This window comes from Zootermopsis nevadensis, unplaced genomic scaffold (genome assembly GCF_977971745.1).
Source record: "Zootermopsis nevadensis isolate Lab colony 2312 unplaced genomic scaffold, Znev_1.0 Znev_ptg000003l, whole genome shotgun sequence".
Lineage (NCBI taxonomy): Eukaryota > Metazoa > Arthropoda > Insecta > Blattodea > Termopsidae > Zootermopsis > Zootermopsis nevadensis.
The window spans coordinates 16,774,211-16,792,352 of NW_028259135.1; the positions used below are offsets into that span (position 1 = coordinate 16,774,211).

General features: G+C 38.9%; 3 protein-coding genes and 1 long non-coding RNA gene across 10 annotated transcripts in view; 1 reads left to right on the forward strand and 3 right to left on the reverse strand.

Moving 5' to 3' along the window:
• The window catches only part of LOC147875010 (uncharacterized), a 69,612-nt gene that overhangs the window by 2,758 nt on the left and 48,712 nt on the right, over nucleotides 1–18,142 (forward strand). The gene's annotated exons all lie outside the window — the stretch shown is intronic.
• LOC110827935 (uncharacterized) lies at nucleotides 306–6,402 on the reverse strand. Of its 4 annotated transcripts, none has more exons than XM_087359383.1 (5): nucleotides 6,139–6,292; nucleotides 5,348–5,683; nucleotides 3,958–4,231; nucleotides 2,761–2,859; nucleotides 306–1,165 (listed from the first exon to the last, which is right to left on the reverse strand). In XM_087359383.1, exons 3-5 carry the CDS (start codon nucleotides 4,225–4,227, stop codon nucleotides 767–769), a joined length of 768 nt encoding a protein of 255 aa, XP_087215509.1. In that variant the 5' UTR covers nucleotides 4,228–4,231; nucleotides 5,348–5,683; nucleotides 6,139–6,292; the 3' UTR covers nucleotides 306–766. The 4 variants fall into 4 exon arrangements, with proteins under 4 accessions (XP_087215509.1, XP_087215502.1, XP_021915802.1 ...); XM_087359384.1 differs by lacking the exon at nucleotides 5,348–5,683 and adding an exon at nucleotides 2,131–2,192 and having other exon boundaries at nucleotides 956–1,165; XM_087359376.1 differs by lacking the exons at nucleotides 5,348–5,683; nucleotides 6,139–6,292 and adding an exon at nucleotides 6,299–6,402.
• LOC110827934 (uncharacterized) lies at nucleotides 7,491–15,445 on the reverse strand. Of its 2 annotated transcripts, XM_022060109.2 has the most exons (5): nucleotides 15,248–15,300; nucleotides 11,683–11,779; nucleotides 10,702–10,992; nucleotides 9,749–9,847; nucleotides 7,491–9,379 (listed from the first exon to the last, which is right to left on the reverse strand). In XM_022060109.2, exons 3-5 carry the CDS (start codon nucleotides 10,969–10,971, stop codon nucleotides 8,981–8,983), a joined length of 768 nt encoding a protein of 255 aa, XP_021915801.1. In that variant the 5' UTR covers nucleotides 10,972–10,992; nucleotides 11,683–11,779; nucleotides 15,248–15,300; the 3' UTR covers nucleotides 7,491–8,980. The 2 variants fall into 2 exon arrangements, with proteins under 2 accessions (XP_021915801.1, XP_021915799.1); XM_022060107.2 differs by lacking the exon at nucleotides 11,683–11,779 and having other exon boundaries at nucleotides 15,248–15,445.
• The window catches only part of LOC110827932 (ATP-binding cassette sub-family C member 4), a 31,664-nt gene continuing 30,627 nt past the window's right edge, over nucleotides 17,106–18,142 (reverse strand). For all 3 annotated transcript variants that reach the window (XM_087359164.1, XM_087359162.1, XM_022060103.2), the window contains 2 exons: nucleotides 17,858–17,968; nucleotides 17,106–17,487 (listed from right to left, as the gene is read on the reverse strand). In XM_087359164.1, the coding sequence (XP_087215290.1) occupies nucleotides 17,422–17,487; nucleotides 17,858–17,968 (177 nt within the window). In that variant the 3' untranslated portion in view covers nucleotides 17,106–17,421. The remainder of the gene's footprint in view (nucleotides 17,488–17,857; nucleotides 17,969–18,142) is intronic.

Sequence of the window (18,142 nt, forward strand, 5' to 3'; positions counted from 1 at the left end):
GTTTCCCATTTCCAGTCTTACTCTTTGAGTACCAAATAAGATTGCTCCTCGAACTAACTCGTATATCAAAACCATCCCATTATCAGAGAGATTTGAAACAATTCCTCATCTTTCTGAAGAATTTAAAATACAGATTCTTTATTAGTTTTTGAAACTCGTGCACATGTTATTATACAAATTATGGACACATTTGTCTGCATTTCAGATGATGACTGTACCTCCTTTTCTTCTTTATGTGTTAATGCTTCTTGAACATTTTTCATTCTGAGTTCACTGGTCTTTCAAACGATTAAGCAGAGATAGGATGAAATTAAAATTAAAATTTTTATTGAGTACAAATATGGTGTGATATACTCATGGGCACACCTATTTTTAAACAAAATCATTTCATACTTCAATCTGTGTATTTTCATATTTTGGGTATCTTCAGCACATACAATTGTTAGCCTTGCATTTCAAGAATTTATACATATTTTATAATTTTTGTGCATTTTGACTCTGCTTATTCTTTGTCCCTTTCATAGAGCACTGAAGTACTAATTACTTTTAGACTTATCATACAAGGGAATTTAAGAATCATGTTGAAGAAACAGAGCATCAGGATAATAGGATCGGAGACATATGGACCCTGAACGTGATGTTCTTCATCATAGCCACAAGAGGTGGTCATTGATCTATGTTCACTATCATTGCCGTGCATACGTTTTTGTAGAATCATAGTACCTTCTTTCATCATATAATTATAAACAGATATGAAAGGAGAGGCTTAGTTATCAATTTTTATAGACATATATACAGTGGTTTGACAGTTTTTATCTAATTTTGAGGCATAAGATTCTCCTCTGTAGAACAACTGATCATATCTAACAATATACATTTCATTCCATCCTAAAGACTTTCCAATTTTCTGTGATATTGGAGATGTAAAGAGGGAAATGACAGCCTGAACTGGAGGAGTTGATATGTTTTTCCAAGGGTATTTGTTGTCTGATATTGGCACTGCAACGTCTTCACCCCTCTGCAGCGCTCTTGCCATTGCCACAGTTGCAGCCACAAGGCCATGAGCAATACCTCTCTCGTAATAATCTATATGTGTGCTCAGAAACATGTGATCCAGTAATTTGGTGACTCCATAGTGTTCAAAGATATCCACTTTGTTCTCCATCTGCAAATTAAATTAGTTTTAAGGTGTCAATATTTTCTGAATCTAATGGGAGTTGGATGGAGGTGAAACTGGGTGAAATTTTGGCATTGTGGCTTCATGTATAAATCAGACTGCACTCAGAAACCAATTTCATTACATACTATGAACATAATTTGTTTACAAGTCCTATAAAATGTTTATAATTTGTCATCTTTATTCTAAATATTTCAGAGATCAGTTTTAGTTTTTTAATTGTCAGTTACAGGATAACTATTCCAAAATCATATTCATATTAAGAGGAGACAGTCAATTTCAAAACTTCTAGTATTTTTGACTCTGAAACTTGTACAAGGAAATCCCAACCTGTTTCTTCTTTAAAATGTCTAAAGGCCTCAGCATGAGCATTTTAAGCTACGTTAATTTAAACATGTAATTTAAATAAACTGTTTGCATAGTTAAAGTCAAGTCTTTGGGTGTAATTTAGAAATGCGGTCTGATTAAGAATTAACGTGAAAATATCAGTGTGTGTGTTATATTTCACATATCTGTCTCAAGAGGCTCCTTCATGTAATCTATCTGTTTATCATATTTTCCTGTTTAGAAACAACCCTTTGAATACTGTTTTCCACTGTGGCAACTTTATAACTTATTATGTCCATGTTTATTGGCATGACAGATTCATATCTTCTGTATTGTTTATCACTTATGTGTTACAGGGAATTACAGTTTGGTTATTCATATCAACTTCGGTTAATATGATGATTGCATTAAAGTAAATGGTATAACTTTTGTCAGAATGAACATGATTCTTGTAGACAATATAATATGGAAATTTCATCTGAAAAAACAAAAATCATGGCATTCTGCGGTAAAGAACCCATCCGAAGCAAAATATGTCTAGATAATAAAATTCTGGAAAGGGTGAATGAATTTAATTATTTGGGATACAATTTAATGGGTATTATCAATAATGTTGAGAAACATACCCGCTTATGCCTCTACAACAATATCGCCAGACCTGTCCTCTCATATGGAAGCGAAGCTTGGACTTTAAAAAAAAAACAGGATATTAGCAGAATAACAGCTTGCGAAATGAGATTCATGAGAAGAACTGCGGGATACACCAAACTTGACCACATGAGAAATGAGGACATTATGACAGAACTTCAGATGGAACTTGTAATGAACTACATTTTGCAATATCAACAAAATTGGACAAATCATGTGGATAGAATGACCAACAGTAGATTCCCCAAACGCAATTTTGAAATACCGCCCTGCTGGGAAAAGATCTCTCGGCCAACCTCAGAAGAGCTGGATGGAAAATACGAGACCATAACAGGCCTCGTGGGCTAATATGGGAAAGGATGATGATGATGAACATGATTCTTCAGAAAATAAACCCGCAGTAGGGCCTTGTAGCTGAGCTGACTGACCATATAATTTCAGTGTCACATATGTTTGTCATCTTCATCTATAGATATTCCATCACAGGAACTTAGGGGTAAATATGAAATATAAACATTGATTTTTTTTTCTCAATGAAAGCCAGCAATCTCTGAATTTGCGGAGACAGCGAGTAACATACTCATTGATGGATGTATAACTTACTGTACCTGGATCATAAAATTGAGGAGTTCCTTGTATGCTGGATCTAAATCTGGAGCTTTCATTTGATTGTCAAGGAAACCAGCACAGTTTGGATCTCCTTTAACCTGAAAGAGCAAAGAATTGCACACAAACTCTTTGATATGATAAGAGTAAAGCAGGAATTCGTAATTTTCTGTCTGTGGTTCTACTCACAGAATTATGCAAGTGCTGGATTAAATGTATATTATTAAAAGGGATATTAATATATTAGAATTCTGTGAAAAGCACATGGAATCTTCTAATAAGCAAATATATGAGTAGGTTTACACTCAATAGACAGAGGATGCATCTGTGTGCTCTATGGGCTGAAGTGAGGAAGTGTAGGACGTGAATGGTTTATTGCGTTGGATCTGAATGTTGTCAGCAGTGTCACTGTGACAGAGGTTTTTAATTTATATAATTTTGCACTGATCTTTTGATCTGGAAAAGGTAATCAAAAGAGAAGCTAAAGTATGTGGCCTTTTGTGTGATTGGAATGGAAATGACCAAACTGAAAATAGTAACAAATGGAGAAATAAATAAAGCAGGTAAAAATGTTAAATATTTATGTTTGAAGTTCTTCTTAGAAGGCAACAGATTGCTGTTAATAGAAGGAAACAGGTACATTATAACAAACTTCAACAGATGTAAGGAAAAATGTCAAATTAAGAGTACACAACACAGTGGTGAAGCTGGCTGTTGTATGTGGTAGATATGGTAGTGAGACCGGGTGCAATGACACCAGTGTAAGAACGGCATAAAAGCGGGATGAACCACATTCTTGAGAAGTTCGGCTGGGATTCATTTAGATTAACTCATGCACCAGGATAAGGAAGGAAAAACAGATTTTGCATCCAGGAGAATTGGACTGAATGAGAGCACAGTTCGTGTGACAGCTCAGGCAAGTTAGTCGCTGGTGTTTCATTGCAGGGACCCAGATTCAATCATACAGCAGTCCACATAGAAATGGTAGTGGACAAACTTTTTCTCCTAATACTTTGATTTCTCCCTGCCAGTCACAAAATTCTCCATACTTATCTCTCATCATAAAACTTCTTATCCTTAGGGCTGATAGTAGACTCATTTGAGGCCAAGGACTTGACAAGGAAAGAAAGAAAGGTGTGGCAGGTAAGGGTTTTGGGCACACTACACATTTGGATCAGAACAATGAGGTGGTTTATGACCTGGATTTTATTCAATGCTGCACCCACAACGGTATCACTCTCCATTTCAATTGCAACCACGGAGACGCCATCCTCAGCAATTAGTCTCACTAGATTCTCGAACTGTCGTGTCGCTTTGTCACTCTGCGCCAAACCAATCGCCTTGCAGACACTTTCATTGATGATGAAAGAATTCCTCATCACTGTCAGAGCTCCAGGAAGATACTTAGCACTTAAAGTCACCCATTTTAATTTTTTCTCTGTGCTCTGTCCCCACACTCGAGTCGTCATCTTTCTAAAATCATAAGATATTGTTAAACATCTTGATAGCAGGAACCTGAAAATAGTCTGACCGAATCTATTATAATGCAGCTTTCTCTGGAAGGGAAATACTGAATGAAAGTGTTTGAGAACTTGGTGCTGAGAATAATATTTAGACCTAAAAGAGAAGAAGCACTCAGGAGGATAAAGCCAACTGCATAACATGAAGCTACCTAATTTGTTCTCTTCACCGAATATTATTGAGATGATCAGATCAAGGAGGGTAAGGTGGGAGGGGCATAGAGGGCTCATGGGAAGTTCAGAAATGCAGGTAGAGTTTTAGTCAGAATACTGTGGGGAAAAGAAGAAGAAAAACAGTTGTTAGAAGTATATGTAGATGGGTGTATGATATAAACGTATGTCCTTGGTAAAAAGGGCAGGAAAGTGCAGACTTTATTCAAGTGTTTCAGGATATGGTCGAATGGGTTCCATGACAAAACCTCACACGGAAAAATGTTCACACGGACAAATGGCCATGTTCACAATACTATAAGATATGATAACCATGATACTATCAATTTCTCAAGGACTTTGCTCTATGCTGTTGAGCAGGGGAACTGTATATTTCTTTCAGTTAGAAATCTATTGGTCCTGAGTCACGATTAGCAGCAAGTCATTAAAAGCAAGTTTTAGCACTTCAAATGTAAACCCGCTCCCCGGTTATACCGCGGGGTTTCGGGTGGGTGGGTGGGGGGGTTGACCCGCGTTATAACCGATGCCTATCAATTTTTTCCAATTCATTGACTCTCGTTCCGAACGGACTCCGAATATATACGCAAGTGAAATCCGACGATATTTGCGATATTTACCACGCTCTATTCCGTGATTCCGTGCATTAATTTTTTTAATCCAACCTGCACACCCAAAAAATCCACTTGGGAAGAGTTAATACTAATGTTTGAACAAACGAATGTTTAAAAAATTATTTATTTTCACAAAAAAACATGTAGCAATAGATAATTATAAAACAATCAAGGAATTTATTTGATCACTTCTTTAAACAGTCTGTGATTTTTTTTTGTTTTTACGGGAGAATCGTTTTTACAAGATCATGTTTTTTAAAGACACTGATTGCAAAAATTGTACTTGCTCAATCTCCTGGTGTGCCTCTGACCACCCAATCACAGACCTTGTACTGCTTCCTGATCTGTGGGAACTTCGTCAGGCAGCTCCTCTAGTTCTTCTGTTTCCCCATCACTTCCATCCGCCCTTTTCGCGTTGGTGACGCTTCCAACAAAGTTTTCGTCACACACTAATTCTTCTTTGTCAATATCGATAATATTCTCTGAGAGTTCCTGTTCTTCGAGGGTATCTCTAACTAATGTATAGCAATTTGTCTACTGTTTTGTTCTTTATCGGCCACAGTTTGATTCTCTCCATCAGCTGTTCTCTCGCAAACACTGGGCCATTTGAGTGGGGAAGCCTCCTGCAGTGCAAGGTTTGCAGAAGAACGTTAATATTTTTCTCGGAATTTTTTCCAACGGCAGTGTCAGGCAGTAAGACTCGCGGTATATCCGGGGAGCGGTGTATATAACAGAATTTTCATAAACGTACCACCCAGTGGGACATGTAGGTTCATACCAGAAAGGAATACTCCTCTATTTAGTGTAATGTAGTCCTGAATAACAAGTTTCGTAGAAATCTGTTGAATACTTTTAGAGTTGAAACTTACTGACAGACATGAGTTTCCTGTAATGCGTTCATTTTGTGGAAATAGTGCAATACATTCATCAGAATATAAAATTCTAGTCTAGACGACTCTTAAACTGATAACTTTACGAATTCCCGGAAGACATGACAAGATAATGGAAAGTCGGAACTGGCGACGAAAGGTATTTTTATTTATTTTTGAGTTAAAGGAATAGTGTGGATAGCACTTACCACAGTGGAGCTGGCTCTTTGCTGCTAGGCGACACCGCGACTCGGAAGCAAATACTGCCAAAATTGTGGCATGCGCGCTATATGACCTTACTTTTACGTCCTACGTGCGCAAAACGAACTCCCCTGTCGTGAAAGGAATATTACGGCTTTACCATCTTACCTTGATGCTTGTTATGTAAATACAGCACATGACAAGGTCACGCAATTCAAATCGTTATGTTTTTGTCTGCCCCCCCCCCCCCACCCCCACCCCAAATCACGCACAGTTTCGACTGCCGTTCGGCCTGCACAGTTGAAGACTGAAAGGCAAAAAACTCTTGTATGTGGTGCGGCCGGCCGGCCAATCGTTTGGACTGTAGGAAATCCATCAGTTCTGCCTGTGCGACATAGCACGTGACAGGGGGAACGCACGTGTGTGACGATACCAGCAGGCCAATCGCTTAGTTGCTGCTGCTATCTCGTGTTCTTCTGTACTGAGGACAAATTTGACTTCTTTGCAAAAAATGTCGCTGCTGCCAAATTACGAGCATTAGGAAATAATGAACGAAGGATTTATGCAGAGAAATTAATAAATGACGCCCTTTTTGAAGTAGAGCTTGGTCCATAACTTGCCTTTTTTATTATTTTTTTTTTGCAATACACACGCAATAGCTGCATATGCAAACAGTTCATCAACTGTAGACATGCTTTAACAACTAAACATGACTGCACGGCACTCGGCGACATAGGCTGGAAGACCGTGACTGTGGCACGCAGCCTGCCGGTTTATCTGCGCGTGTAAGGGGAAGGAAAGGGAGAGGGCAAACTGTGTGTGTATGGGGGCCTTAGTCCTTTTCCTTGTTATGTAACGCAACGCGAAGAGGACATGTTTCTTGCCACAGCGAAAGTTATATTTTTGGCTGTCCTGCTGTAAAACTCTACTTCGTAGGATTTGATGTTTTCACTTGTCTGTCTTCTGGGTCGTTGAACCTTATAGTCTGGTAGAAGTTAACCGACGTTTCAGAGGCCGTTGCTGCGATGATCGCCGTGATGATGGCGGCAGCAAGGACCGTACTTTGCCTTCACACGTACTTTTATCTGACACCGACTACAATGAATATGGAATTGAGAAAGTTTCCAATCAAAGCCAGTGGAGTGCAAGGACAATTTATAAATGCCGTCCATAATATGCTGTTGTTGACGGTAGATTGATTGTGTACTGTTCTGCCACGTTATCACTCGTATTAACGTTTCGGCTTCTCAAAGACTCCTCTGTGTGGAGTTTGTTGTTTGTGGCGTTCACATCCGACGTTTAAGGAGAATGGTAAAAGAAGCGAAACCTGCGATCTCTCAGCTGCTGGAGATTTTAAGAATTGAAACAGATAGCTTCTTTATTACATTAAATACTCTCTACATTTTGTTTTCACATGCGTTATATTAATTCAGTTTACAGTGTTACTTCACATTGAACTAAAGTTGGTCTGTTTGGCACAGTTTTATTTTACAGCGAACGCAAAATAACTCCGAGATTCATTGACCATTACAAATGCATTGAGATAGGAAAGTTTGACTGTGTTGTACCGCATTCTGATTGCGTTTATGAAGCGGATTTCGAGATCTGTTTGTCTGTGGCCTCGTTGAAGAAGTACAAGGTTGCGTAACGATGCTGATAAGCAGTTTTGGCGCAATGAAAGATATAATGCGAAGGAAGACAGGACTGGAAAATTTTGGGACACACAAAAGTCTAATCACCCCACCACAGTGTCGATATAACGAGTGATAATACTAGACCTTGTACAGTTTTTTTCTAACTGGACTTGCTTTCTGTACTATTACTCAGTATGAATATATCAAGTGTGTCGTAACACCCCGAGGACACCAAGAACAATTCGTCATAGTAAGGATACTCGTACGTGTATGTGTTTTTGTATGGGCCAATCTGCAAAGCATGACCAGCCACTGCCAATGGCTTTTATCAGTCTTTTAATTACAGAATCCTTCTCGTCAGAATTCTTTGTCCGCGGTCACTTCGAAACATCCTTATGTGATCCCCGTGTAAAAATAATTTGGGTCGATTCGTGACAGACTTGTTTTTCTGACAGGTAGACCGGATGCTGTTCCTAACACGAGAACAGGGTTACGACTTTGTTTCTATACTTCCACTGCTCACCAGATCTGATCACAGTGAACAGGGAGAAGGTTTTTGGTCATGAATGATAGAAAAAACATTAAAATGTCTTTACCCCTTCATGTGTTTGACGGTGTTAGTTCGTTCCTGTAATGTTAAATACTTGAAATGTATGAAATGGGTGAAAGTCGAAATGTGTTATTTAAAGAATAACAGTTGTGGAATACGGAAGTTCCGAAAAAATTTTCAGGTTTTATTTTTTGGGTATTTTTAAAATTAATTATACATTTTCAGGGAAATAGCTTACAGTGACAGTATTGTGATGATAATGGAATCCCGGTTGTTATAATGGGTTGGGGATGTGGCTATAATGAGGGAAACAGGGAATGTATATATAATTTTGGTGGGAAAGGTTTTGAAAAAAAAATACGCTAGGAAGATGGAGGAGGTTCTGGGACGAAAATATGAGGATGGATCTTAGGTTAGGTTGGGGTGGGTGGTACAGGCTAGGAACCGTGTCCAGTGGCAGACTTTGCTATTGGAGGTGAAGGCCCTTCGTCTTCTCTTGACACATTGGTAATTGCTTTTATATAGATATTGAATTGTTTCCTTTCGTTAATCCTCTGATGTTTTTACACTTGTAAAATACGTGTGTGGGTGTGTGTGAGGGGTGTTTTGTCATTTTTGTGACGAAAAGGGTTGGTTCCTGTGTCAGAATTTTTAAGAAACTCTGCCTTAGGCTACAACTTTTTTGCCCATGAGAATAGTTGTTGGGTGATCTGGACCTATGCGAAGACTGTAAGGTTCTCCCTCGAAGAGTAGCTCGTCATGATTAACGATGGCAAGTTGATCCCAACCAAGCGAATTGCCAATCTTCTGTGAGACAGTCGATGTAAATACAGCCATAAGCGCTTGTACCTTAGGTACAGAGCCTTTCTTCCAGGGATTGGTATTTTCTTGAAGTGGAGCGATGACATCTTCTCCGCTTGCCAAGGCATTAGCGACCTCTTCTGTTATTTGTACCAGACGCCGACCTACTCCTCTGCCATAGAATTCTGTCAGTGTGGCCAGGAACATGTGCTCCAGGATGCAGTTGACACCGTAATGAGCGAAAACGTCCACCTTGCCTTCCACCTATAAAAAGTATACAACCAGTTTGAAAATAAACACGACTTTTAGACTACAGTCTTAAAAGCAGTACTCTTTAGAGTGCATTTAAATGCCAAAGGCGTTTTTGTGACACACTGCGTGTGATGTCAGCGGGGTATCATTGATGGTATCATTGTTGCAACAGTTTGAACCAATATCAGTGTGTTTAATTACTATTTCATCTAATTAATATTTGCTGAAGCAGTAATGGAAATTCAAATGGCTGTTTTACTGCTACTCTGTATATCCTCTGAACTGAATGCAATAAAATTACTACACAGCATTCATTCGTATGATTTGAGGTTTTCACAGCGGTGAATATGAAGATTTCTTTGCCTTCAAATAACTGCTGACCTTTGTGAGGTAGTTCAGAACCTCCACGAAGGATGGGTCGTTGTCTTTCTCCTCTCGAAGTTGCTCCAGAATGTTCTTCTCTCCTGGTGGTGTCGGGATCTGCTGAAGACAGCAGAAATACCTATGTAGCAAAGGCACTCTAAAACAGCGTGATACAAGTTTTTTTATTCCCTGGGTCTTAGAATAGTTTTCCCATTGGACCAAGCCAAGAACCTCCTCTGACACTGTTTTTGAAAACTAATGCCCAGTTATAGTTTTCTTTAAAATGTTTATTCATAAACCACAAATTGTCGTAGTATATGCTCAAATATGGATGTTATTGAATTGTGCACAAATTGGTACAGCGTTACGTACATATTCTTACCTGTGAAAATTACATTTTACGGTAGGCGTTTAAAGTCAGTTAAATTTGTGTCAATAGAATCTCGTCTCCCCATAAGTTCTTCATGTACCCCCCATTTCAGCCTCCGTGATTTGTTGATTTTGTTAATATTTGGTGCAGAGCAGTACAAGTTATGAAGTTCTTTGTCATGCAGTTTTTTCCATCTTCCACTCTCTTAGGCCAAAATTCCAGGTGTAAAGAAGTCGGAGTATGAAGCTGAAGAGAACTGTTCACCTTGATCCAGCGCCAAGGTCTACAATTCCCTGCATTCCTTACACCATCATGCCAACTTAACTTAACTTCTTTGTATTAGCACATGAGAGTTTCGGGATGGTTTAGCCAGTAGCTACAGTGACTAGGCTAAGGGCTAGACGACCGGGGTTCGATTCCCGTAGGCCAAGATGTTTCTCGTTCAACGTCCTGACCAGCTCTGGGGCCCACTCATCTTTTTATTCAGTGCTCACCTCCGTCTAGTGATGAGATGAAGAATATATGGAGCTATGCCTCTACTAGGGACAGTTTTACCTGTTTCACCTTTGCGCAAGGGATGTGTGTGTAATGGGCAATTGACCTGAATCTTATTGAAAGCGACCCCAATAACTCGTCCAGTTGCCACTTCCACTGCCACAATGGAGACTCCGTCATTGGCGGCGAGTTTGGCAAGACGTTCAGTCTGGGCAGAGGCGCGCGTTCTCTCGTTCAGGCGGAGCGCCTTCGAAATGTTCTCGTTCGGAAAGAAGGACTCCCTCATGACATCGATAGCTCCTGCGAGTTGGTCTTCCCGCATGCTGACCCACTCCACCATTCGATCTTCGCTGCGTGCCCACACGCGACCAGGCATGATCTTTGTCGACAATTTGGGCTGAAGGACAAGACACCAAGCAGATTAGCCATGGCGCCACGTTTCCGATTGCGAAATCACAATTCCAATGTTAACCTGATCTGCCGCTAATTTTAGAATGCTGTTTCCCAAAGGCCGCGATATTTACTCATATGCTATTTTATTTTTGTACAAATAAACATAAACATTTTAAATTTCTGAACAATGGGTCACATTTATCCACCTGCTGGAAACACAGCCGTCAGCATCCGTACGCCGTTTCGGAACCACGTACTTAGGCATAATATGAACCAATAATATCAGTAATAAATTATTTGCAGAATATATTCTTAGTGTTTTTTTACTATAATACTTTAATTAAATATATTTATCTTCTGATACGAAGTACTTGTGCTGAAATGGCTTAACAAGCATATTTCATTTCTAAAGTTTCCCTGGGGAGGATCCCCGAACACCCCATATTACCTGTGGTGTTCCACACCCTCATACTCCTCTGTGTGTGCTATCAGTTAAAAGGCAGACGCAAGGTCTCGTTTAAATTGTGAGGTCACCAAATGCAGACTAAAAATGCTGAAGAGGCAGTCTTTCCAGACGTTTACGTTAGAAATTTTATTAAATCCCAAAGTTTATTGCGGTTTCTAAAAGGATACTATCTGACCAATACCAGAATTGTTCCCTTCCTTCCGCTTAAGAGGCGATAAACCATCCTACCGTCGGCTGTGTTGGCCACGTGTTTCCGTTCTGTGGTCTCCTGGCTCACTCTTTTAGCGGCTTCCGCTGCTCGGCGAGCGTTGTCCTGCCTGACTATCTGAAGAAATGAATATTTTAACTGCTTAGACTTAGCCATTTAGAAAACGTATTCCAGTAACGGAGACCCCAAGAACCGGACCGACAATGCATTCAAGTATTTGTGTACTAAAAGAAAAATCGCCCACGTTTAAACTTCCTTTCCTAGTGAACTTGCTCAGTTCCGGGGAAGTTAATCGTCATAATAAATCGGTCTGTCACGCATCACGAGACTTTAAGGCGACTTTCAGGGAGAGCGCCACTGAAGTAACTTGCGACACACATGTGACACTTATGTCCTAGCAGAACCGATTTAAACAAACTTCAAACTTATGCATGTCGTAAACAACGTGCCTTAAACAAAAGTGAAACGAAGTCCGTTGTCATTTCAGATAAAAGTAAGGTTGAAGAGTATTTTTTGTACAATGAAGAACGACCTCAAATTCATCCTACATTCGTGTCCACGTTTATTCTTTTATATTGCAGGAGCCGTCAACAAATTTCGTGGCTAAAAGGCACAACAGATGTAATCTGTGTTCAAGTAACGCATAGAATGTTCCGTGTCCACGTTTAATGTGCCTGCTGTTGGCAGTTCTGTTTGTGGCTCAGACACAAGTTCTCTTTCAGTGTGGAGAAACTTACATTTATTTTTCTAGATTCTGTCCTTGTAACACAATTGCCGCATCCTCCAGAGCGCGTGTCCACTTCCTTCCTGGTTTGCGTTACGTAGGATGTAGCATGACAGACAATGATTTCTGTTACCGCACAAAATTGGCATTACTTCCTCTCATGTCTTAGCTGTAAGGCTTCTTCGTATCCAGACAAGAAACAACATGAAGATAAATACATTCCATCCACGCCGACAAGGCTTCGAACTAATTCATACCCAGATGTGTGCCACCGGCGCCGTAAGACATCTGCACGGGCCGAAATATTATGATTTTACCCCCTCGAGGACCATTTGACCCGACCCAGTCCAAGTTCGAGGTTTGCCTTCAAATGTTACCTAAGCCCGAATTCATTTATTCCAGACCGAATGAAGCCTGATCTGAATCACCGCTGTGATAACCTCAAATCCTACGAAGCCTGATCTGTTTACAGCGTATTAATGCATACATATCAGTAATCTTTTAATGAAGCGTTTAACGACGCTCTAAGGTTATTTTAACGTTTGGGGAACGGTACAAAATATCGGATTAAAAAAGTATCCCGAGAAATCCGGAAATGTTCTATATGACTTTTCGTTTGAAGTAGGTGCGTCCGCGGTCATATCTGTGCTTCTAGGCCCAAGCCGTGGCGCATGCAGACCTCTGCATTCCATAAGCTTCGCAGAATTGTAGAATAAACTTTATATAGAAATGAGAAATTCTTTTCTTGAAGGACAGACACCCCATTGCGTTGATTGTGCCTTGTAGCCAATGTTCGTTCGCGTCGATCTGTTTTCGATGTCGCACACTTAATGGAAAGACAGTAGCTACTATGCAATATTTTGTGATATGTATTCCTACTGATTACGATAACATTTTAAAGAATGTTATCTCAAGCCTCCGTGGCGCAATCGGCTGTTAACCGAAAGGTTCGTGGTTCGAGTCCACCCAGGGGCGCAGTCTCGTTTTTATTTGTTTCAAATATGGATGGGCCATTTTTAGCAACAACCCGTCGAACTCGGAACATTCTTAAAGCATTCAGAATGCGTGATATAATGTATTTTATTTTTCTGCGTGTATGTTGTAACAGTTCTAATAGAGATGCTGGGAAATGAATGCCAATAATAGACTACACACAGGTTGTCCCAAAAAGATTTATACGGAATATTAATCTTGTTATCGATCTCTTTGTGTTGTGTTTGCAGAAGTCTTGGACAGTGGTCATTTTGAACACGTGCACTAGATTCTCTAATTTGCCAAGTGCCAATAGTGACGTATGTAATGGTTTAATTTATTAAAATGCTTTTATTTTATTCGTTTAATGTGTGTATGCAACTTTTGGGACATTGTGTATGCATGTCTCTCTCTCTCTCTCTCTCTCTCTCTCTCTCTATATATATATATATATATATATATATATATATATATATATAGTTACATCAGCGTTGTAGGAATGTCACAATGTGTTGACGATATAAATTTTGAAGGTTATTTTGAGACATCGATGAAAGAAAAGTAGCTCTGTAGAAAGCTTTTATTTAACACTATACTTCCGTACGGACTAAACTTTTTTGCCAGTCGCCTTCAGCATGATTCCTTAACGGAATAAACAGAGCTATAAAAGCAGTTTAAAAATGAAGATAACCTTCTGGGTTGCTGTACCATGTAGTGATTATGGAGGCAGCAAGTTCCTCTGGAACGTCGGTAAACTACCAGACTACACCGCCCAATAATCTAGAAGACAGTCACATTTATAACCGCCGTGATAACCTGAAATCTTACTTAGTATGAAAGTGTTTCGGCGCATGTTCATAAGTGATAAGTGTACATGAATATTTCGCACGTGTGTGTAAAATTATAAACATGATAATTGTGTGACTTTGTGAGATTCCTTTTGCCAAGCCTTGATAATATAATCACAACAATTAACTTACTGCTGTGATAAGATTGTGATAACAAACATGTTTTTATAAAGCCATTAAATTTATTATTGAAATCAGGCATTTTAAGACCGTTTTACATAAGAGCATTTTATTTATGTAATGCTATTACTCAACTGATGTCTGAAAAATAATGAATTCTTTTTTTCTTTGAAGTAGGAACTGAGTTCTGGTTACCATGCCATCATCATCAACGCTTATTTTGCTTGCTTGCATAAGATAGGCCTATGCATTATGAACAATTGACATTTTATTACTTTAAATCCAGTGAACTGTTGGCTGTCTCAGAACTCGAGATTTGTTGGACTGATTTTGTTAAAATTTTATTTTGAAGTTCCTCGCTGGCTTTGGCGTTTAAGAAATGAAAAAATAAAGCCGTAGCAGAGAGAACGCGAGAATTATGCTATGCGTACATTTCCTAACTTGTTCAGTACTGGTATCAAGATATAAGGCTGGGGTATCACCAGTGAAACTGCTTGTTTTATCCTAAATTCTATAACCTCTGGGAGTGAACATTAACTTATAGGCGAAACATTTTACTTGCATGCGGATTATGAAGTTTAATCAATGTTCTGATTTATTTGGCTGAATCACTCGATTCTCGTTCAGTACAATCGTATTTTGGATTATTTTGTGGATAGTTTTGTTTTCTTGCTAAGTTCCACTTCTTCTTCAGTTTATCCGGTTTTAAGACGTCTAATCTTTCAGTAGTTCCAAAATTTACATTTAGCAGTTATATAAAACATTTCCTATACATTGATTTTAAATGAAATTACGGGCTTCGTTGTCAATTAAAATCAATGAATTCAGATTGAAATATCATTTTGGAATAAAATGATTTAAATAAAGTAACTTACTCAAAATTGTATACATATTTTTAGACTAAAAAGTAACTGAACTTACTTGCGGTGAAACTGGAAACGGACGTTGATTAAGACGGAGAGGTACTAACCCAGCCGTTGTCTCTTCACGACTAACCCAGCAGTACTGAGCTGTTAGACCTCCCCGTCCCAAATTACTGGCAAGATGAGAAGGGGCTCGCATTGTCAGCATAGTCCGAATTCCAATTCTTGGCACGTACTTCATTCTTACGTAATAATGCTCCGAGTCGACCCCGCGTCATAGGGTGGTAACGAACTCAAATTGATGCCAGTTATCACCCCTCTGTGACTTAATGAAAACGCTTTATACATATATACGGTGCTCATGGATTATATTGAGACGTTTTTCATTCTATTAAAATACTAGCAGATTCCACGCAGTGTTACTGCGAGGAATTAAAAAATCAGGGAGAAATTTTCCTCAAACCCAAAATCTTCACCGGGAATCGAAACCAGGACAGATTTTTTTTTTATTTGTAACTTTTGTTGATGTAATTTCCTCGCTGAAACAAACAGTTTTCATAGGCGCTTGACTTCTATTATGCTCAGTTATCAAGCTACAGAAGAATTTTCACCTGGTCTCGAACCCACGACAGATTCACAAACATCGTATTTGTGTTAAATGAAATGCGGCGACAAGGAAATCGCAGACTTTACTGGACTAGACTCTCTCAGAAATAAGGAACGAAGTACGGTGATACTCTTTTAGCACATTTGAAAGTATGATATAAAGCTGGTCTGAGACATTTTGTCAGATTGGCAGCAACCGGTTTTGAAGTGTTGCAAAATATCAAGATTAAAGGTGTTTTAGCTTGTCCATATTCTGAGCACTTGGCTTGGCAATAGCTGACGATATGCTGATGATGTGTTCAGAAACACGAACACACTTGCAAACATTTTATCTTGCTTTCCATTTTCCAGCGGGAAAAAACAAACACGGACGAAACGTGTTTGCAGACTGTTGCTGAGAAAGCTTGTAGGTGTGCACTAGTATTTAAGGCACTTTTTTGGCAACATGTGAAGAACTTTTGTTCTACATTTACTTATCAAGCAAGCATTCGCATTACCTAATTAAAAATAAAGTGAATTAATGCGATTTTAACACAAAATTCGCACAAACAGTTGTCTTGATTATGGTATTGTGAGTTATGACGCCATCACCTCAGCCCTGAGAATTGGAGTGAAAGTTGAAAATGGAGGCGGTGCGTTCCTCCTTAACGTTGGCAAGTACTAAAACTACATCGTGTCACAACCCAGAAAACTACAATCGACAAAAGTATACAACTTATGCAAATGTTATGTTACGACCTGCATGAACATGTTTTCTTATGTCAATTATCCTTATTTTGTGTATTGAAACGTCAGACATAATCAAAGTTCATGTTTATAAACTTCTTCCTTTGTATGAATGTGACTTAGATTTTGGTACACAACTTTTGTAATCAAAAGCCTTCTAATTTACATCGAATCTACACATAAGAACTTTAACCAGGGAACTTTATAATGGCTTTGGTACTTATGGTAACATAGGAACTCTGTCGTCGGCCTATTGGATCACAGTTTACGAAAGTTTCCCACCTCCTTGGAACAACTGCAGTGTTAACAACACAGTGACGGATACCTGTCTGTTCAATACTGCGTTCTACTGCTGTATATGTTTCAACATTATATTCAAAAACAGTTATGCTTCAGACAACATCAACATAGCTTAATTTGTTACGTCCTAACCGAAAGATTTCTGTTCCATGTTCACACACATTTTTCTGTTCTTAGCGGTACTTTAACACCAAAACGTCTGCCTGGAGGCGCGCAAACCACAAAGTCTCAGAACGCTTTAACAAAGATTTAGTCTCAGCCTTAACACAGATCTTCAATTCGGATATCAGACATTCTAATTTTGTATTTCATTGTTACAAATTAGGAACTAGATTTCACACTCTTTCAGAAAAATGGATCTAGCACACCTTACAACTTCTATGTACATTTTCATAGTGATTGAGATTTAGGGTCTCACGGCGGGGAGTACGAAGATGTTGAGCAGTGTAGTCTGGTAGAAGTTTCCCGACGTTTCAGAGATGCTTGCTGCCTCCATCGTTGCTCTGTTGATGGAGGCATCACCTCTGATAATCTGTAAACTTCTACCAGACTACACTCCGCAATATTTCAAAAAATGGCCATCTTCATGTAATAGTTATTTTATAAAGCTGTGTTCATATCTTCGTGTTCTGGTATTCCATCAATTTGATACGTTTTCTTGTAAGCCTGTAAAACAAAACAGAAATATTATTAAGTCTCGCCTGCAGATGTTAAGATGAAACAACAGCATTTTAGATCAGATCACTAAATTATTCTTACCTAGTAAAGAAAATTATTAAATTGAACCAAATTTACTAATGCTGGAAGAATAAACTCGAACTATTCTTATGCAATGGGCATTCGATATGTATCGACAGTTTTTAATCGTAATTCTTTATTGTATGCATATCGTGGAGTTGCAGTTTCCACATACTTCATGTTTCCATTGGTTACGAAGTCTAAATATGTTTAATTGCGGAATAATTTTGTGAACGTTTGGCCACTATCCAGGATTTTATTTCAGTAAACATATTATCATAAAAAGATAAAATCTTGCCTCTTCTGCTACTCTCAGCAGTTGGTCAGCCATTGTAGGACCAGTTTCTTCCACCAGTTTGAAGAAGTATCCATTATTCCTCTGTAGCAATGCGTACGGATGGTCGTATTCCTAGAAGCAATGAACACGGTATAGTGGTCAGCATTCATGCCTTGTTTTCGGGATGAACTCGGTTCGAATTCCGGTCTGGGACAATTTGTACTGACTGGTATTATTGGGAATTTTTATTGATCCGGGGTTGCATAAAAAAAGGTTTTTAAGGCATTGAACATTCAGCCTGTAGAT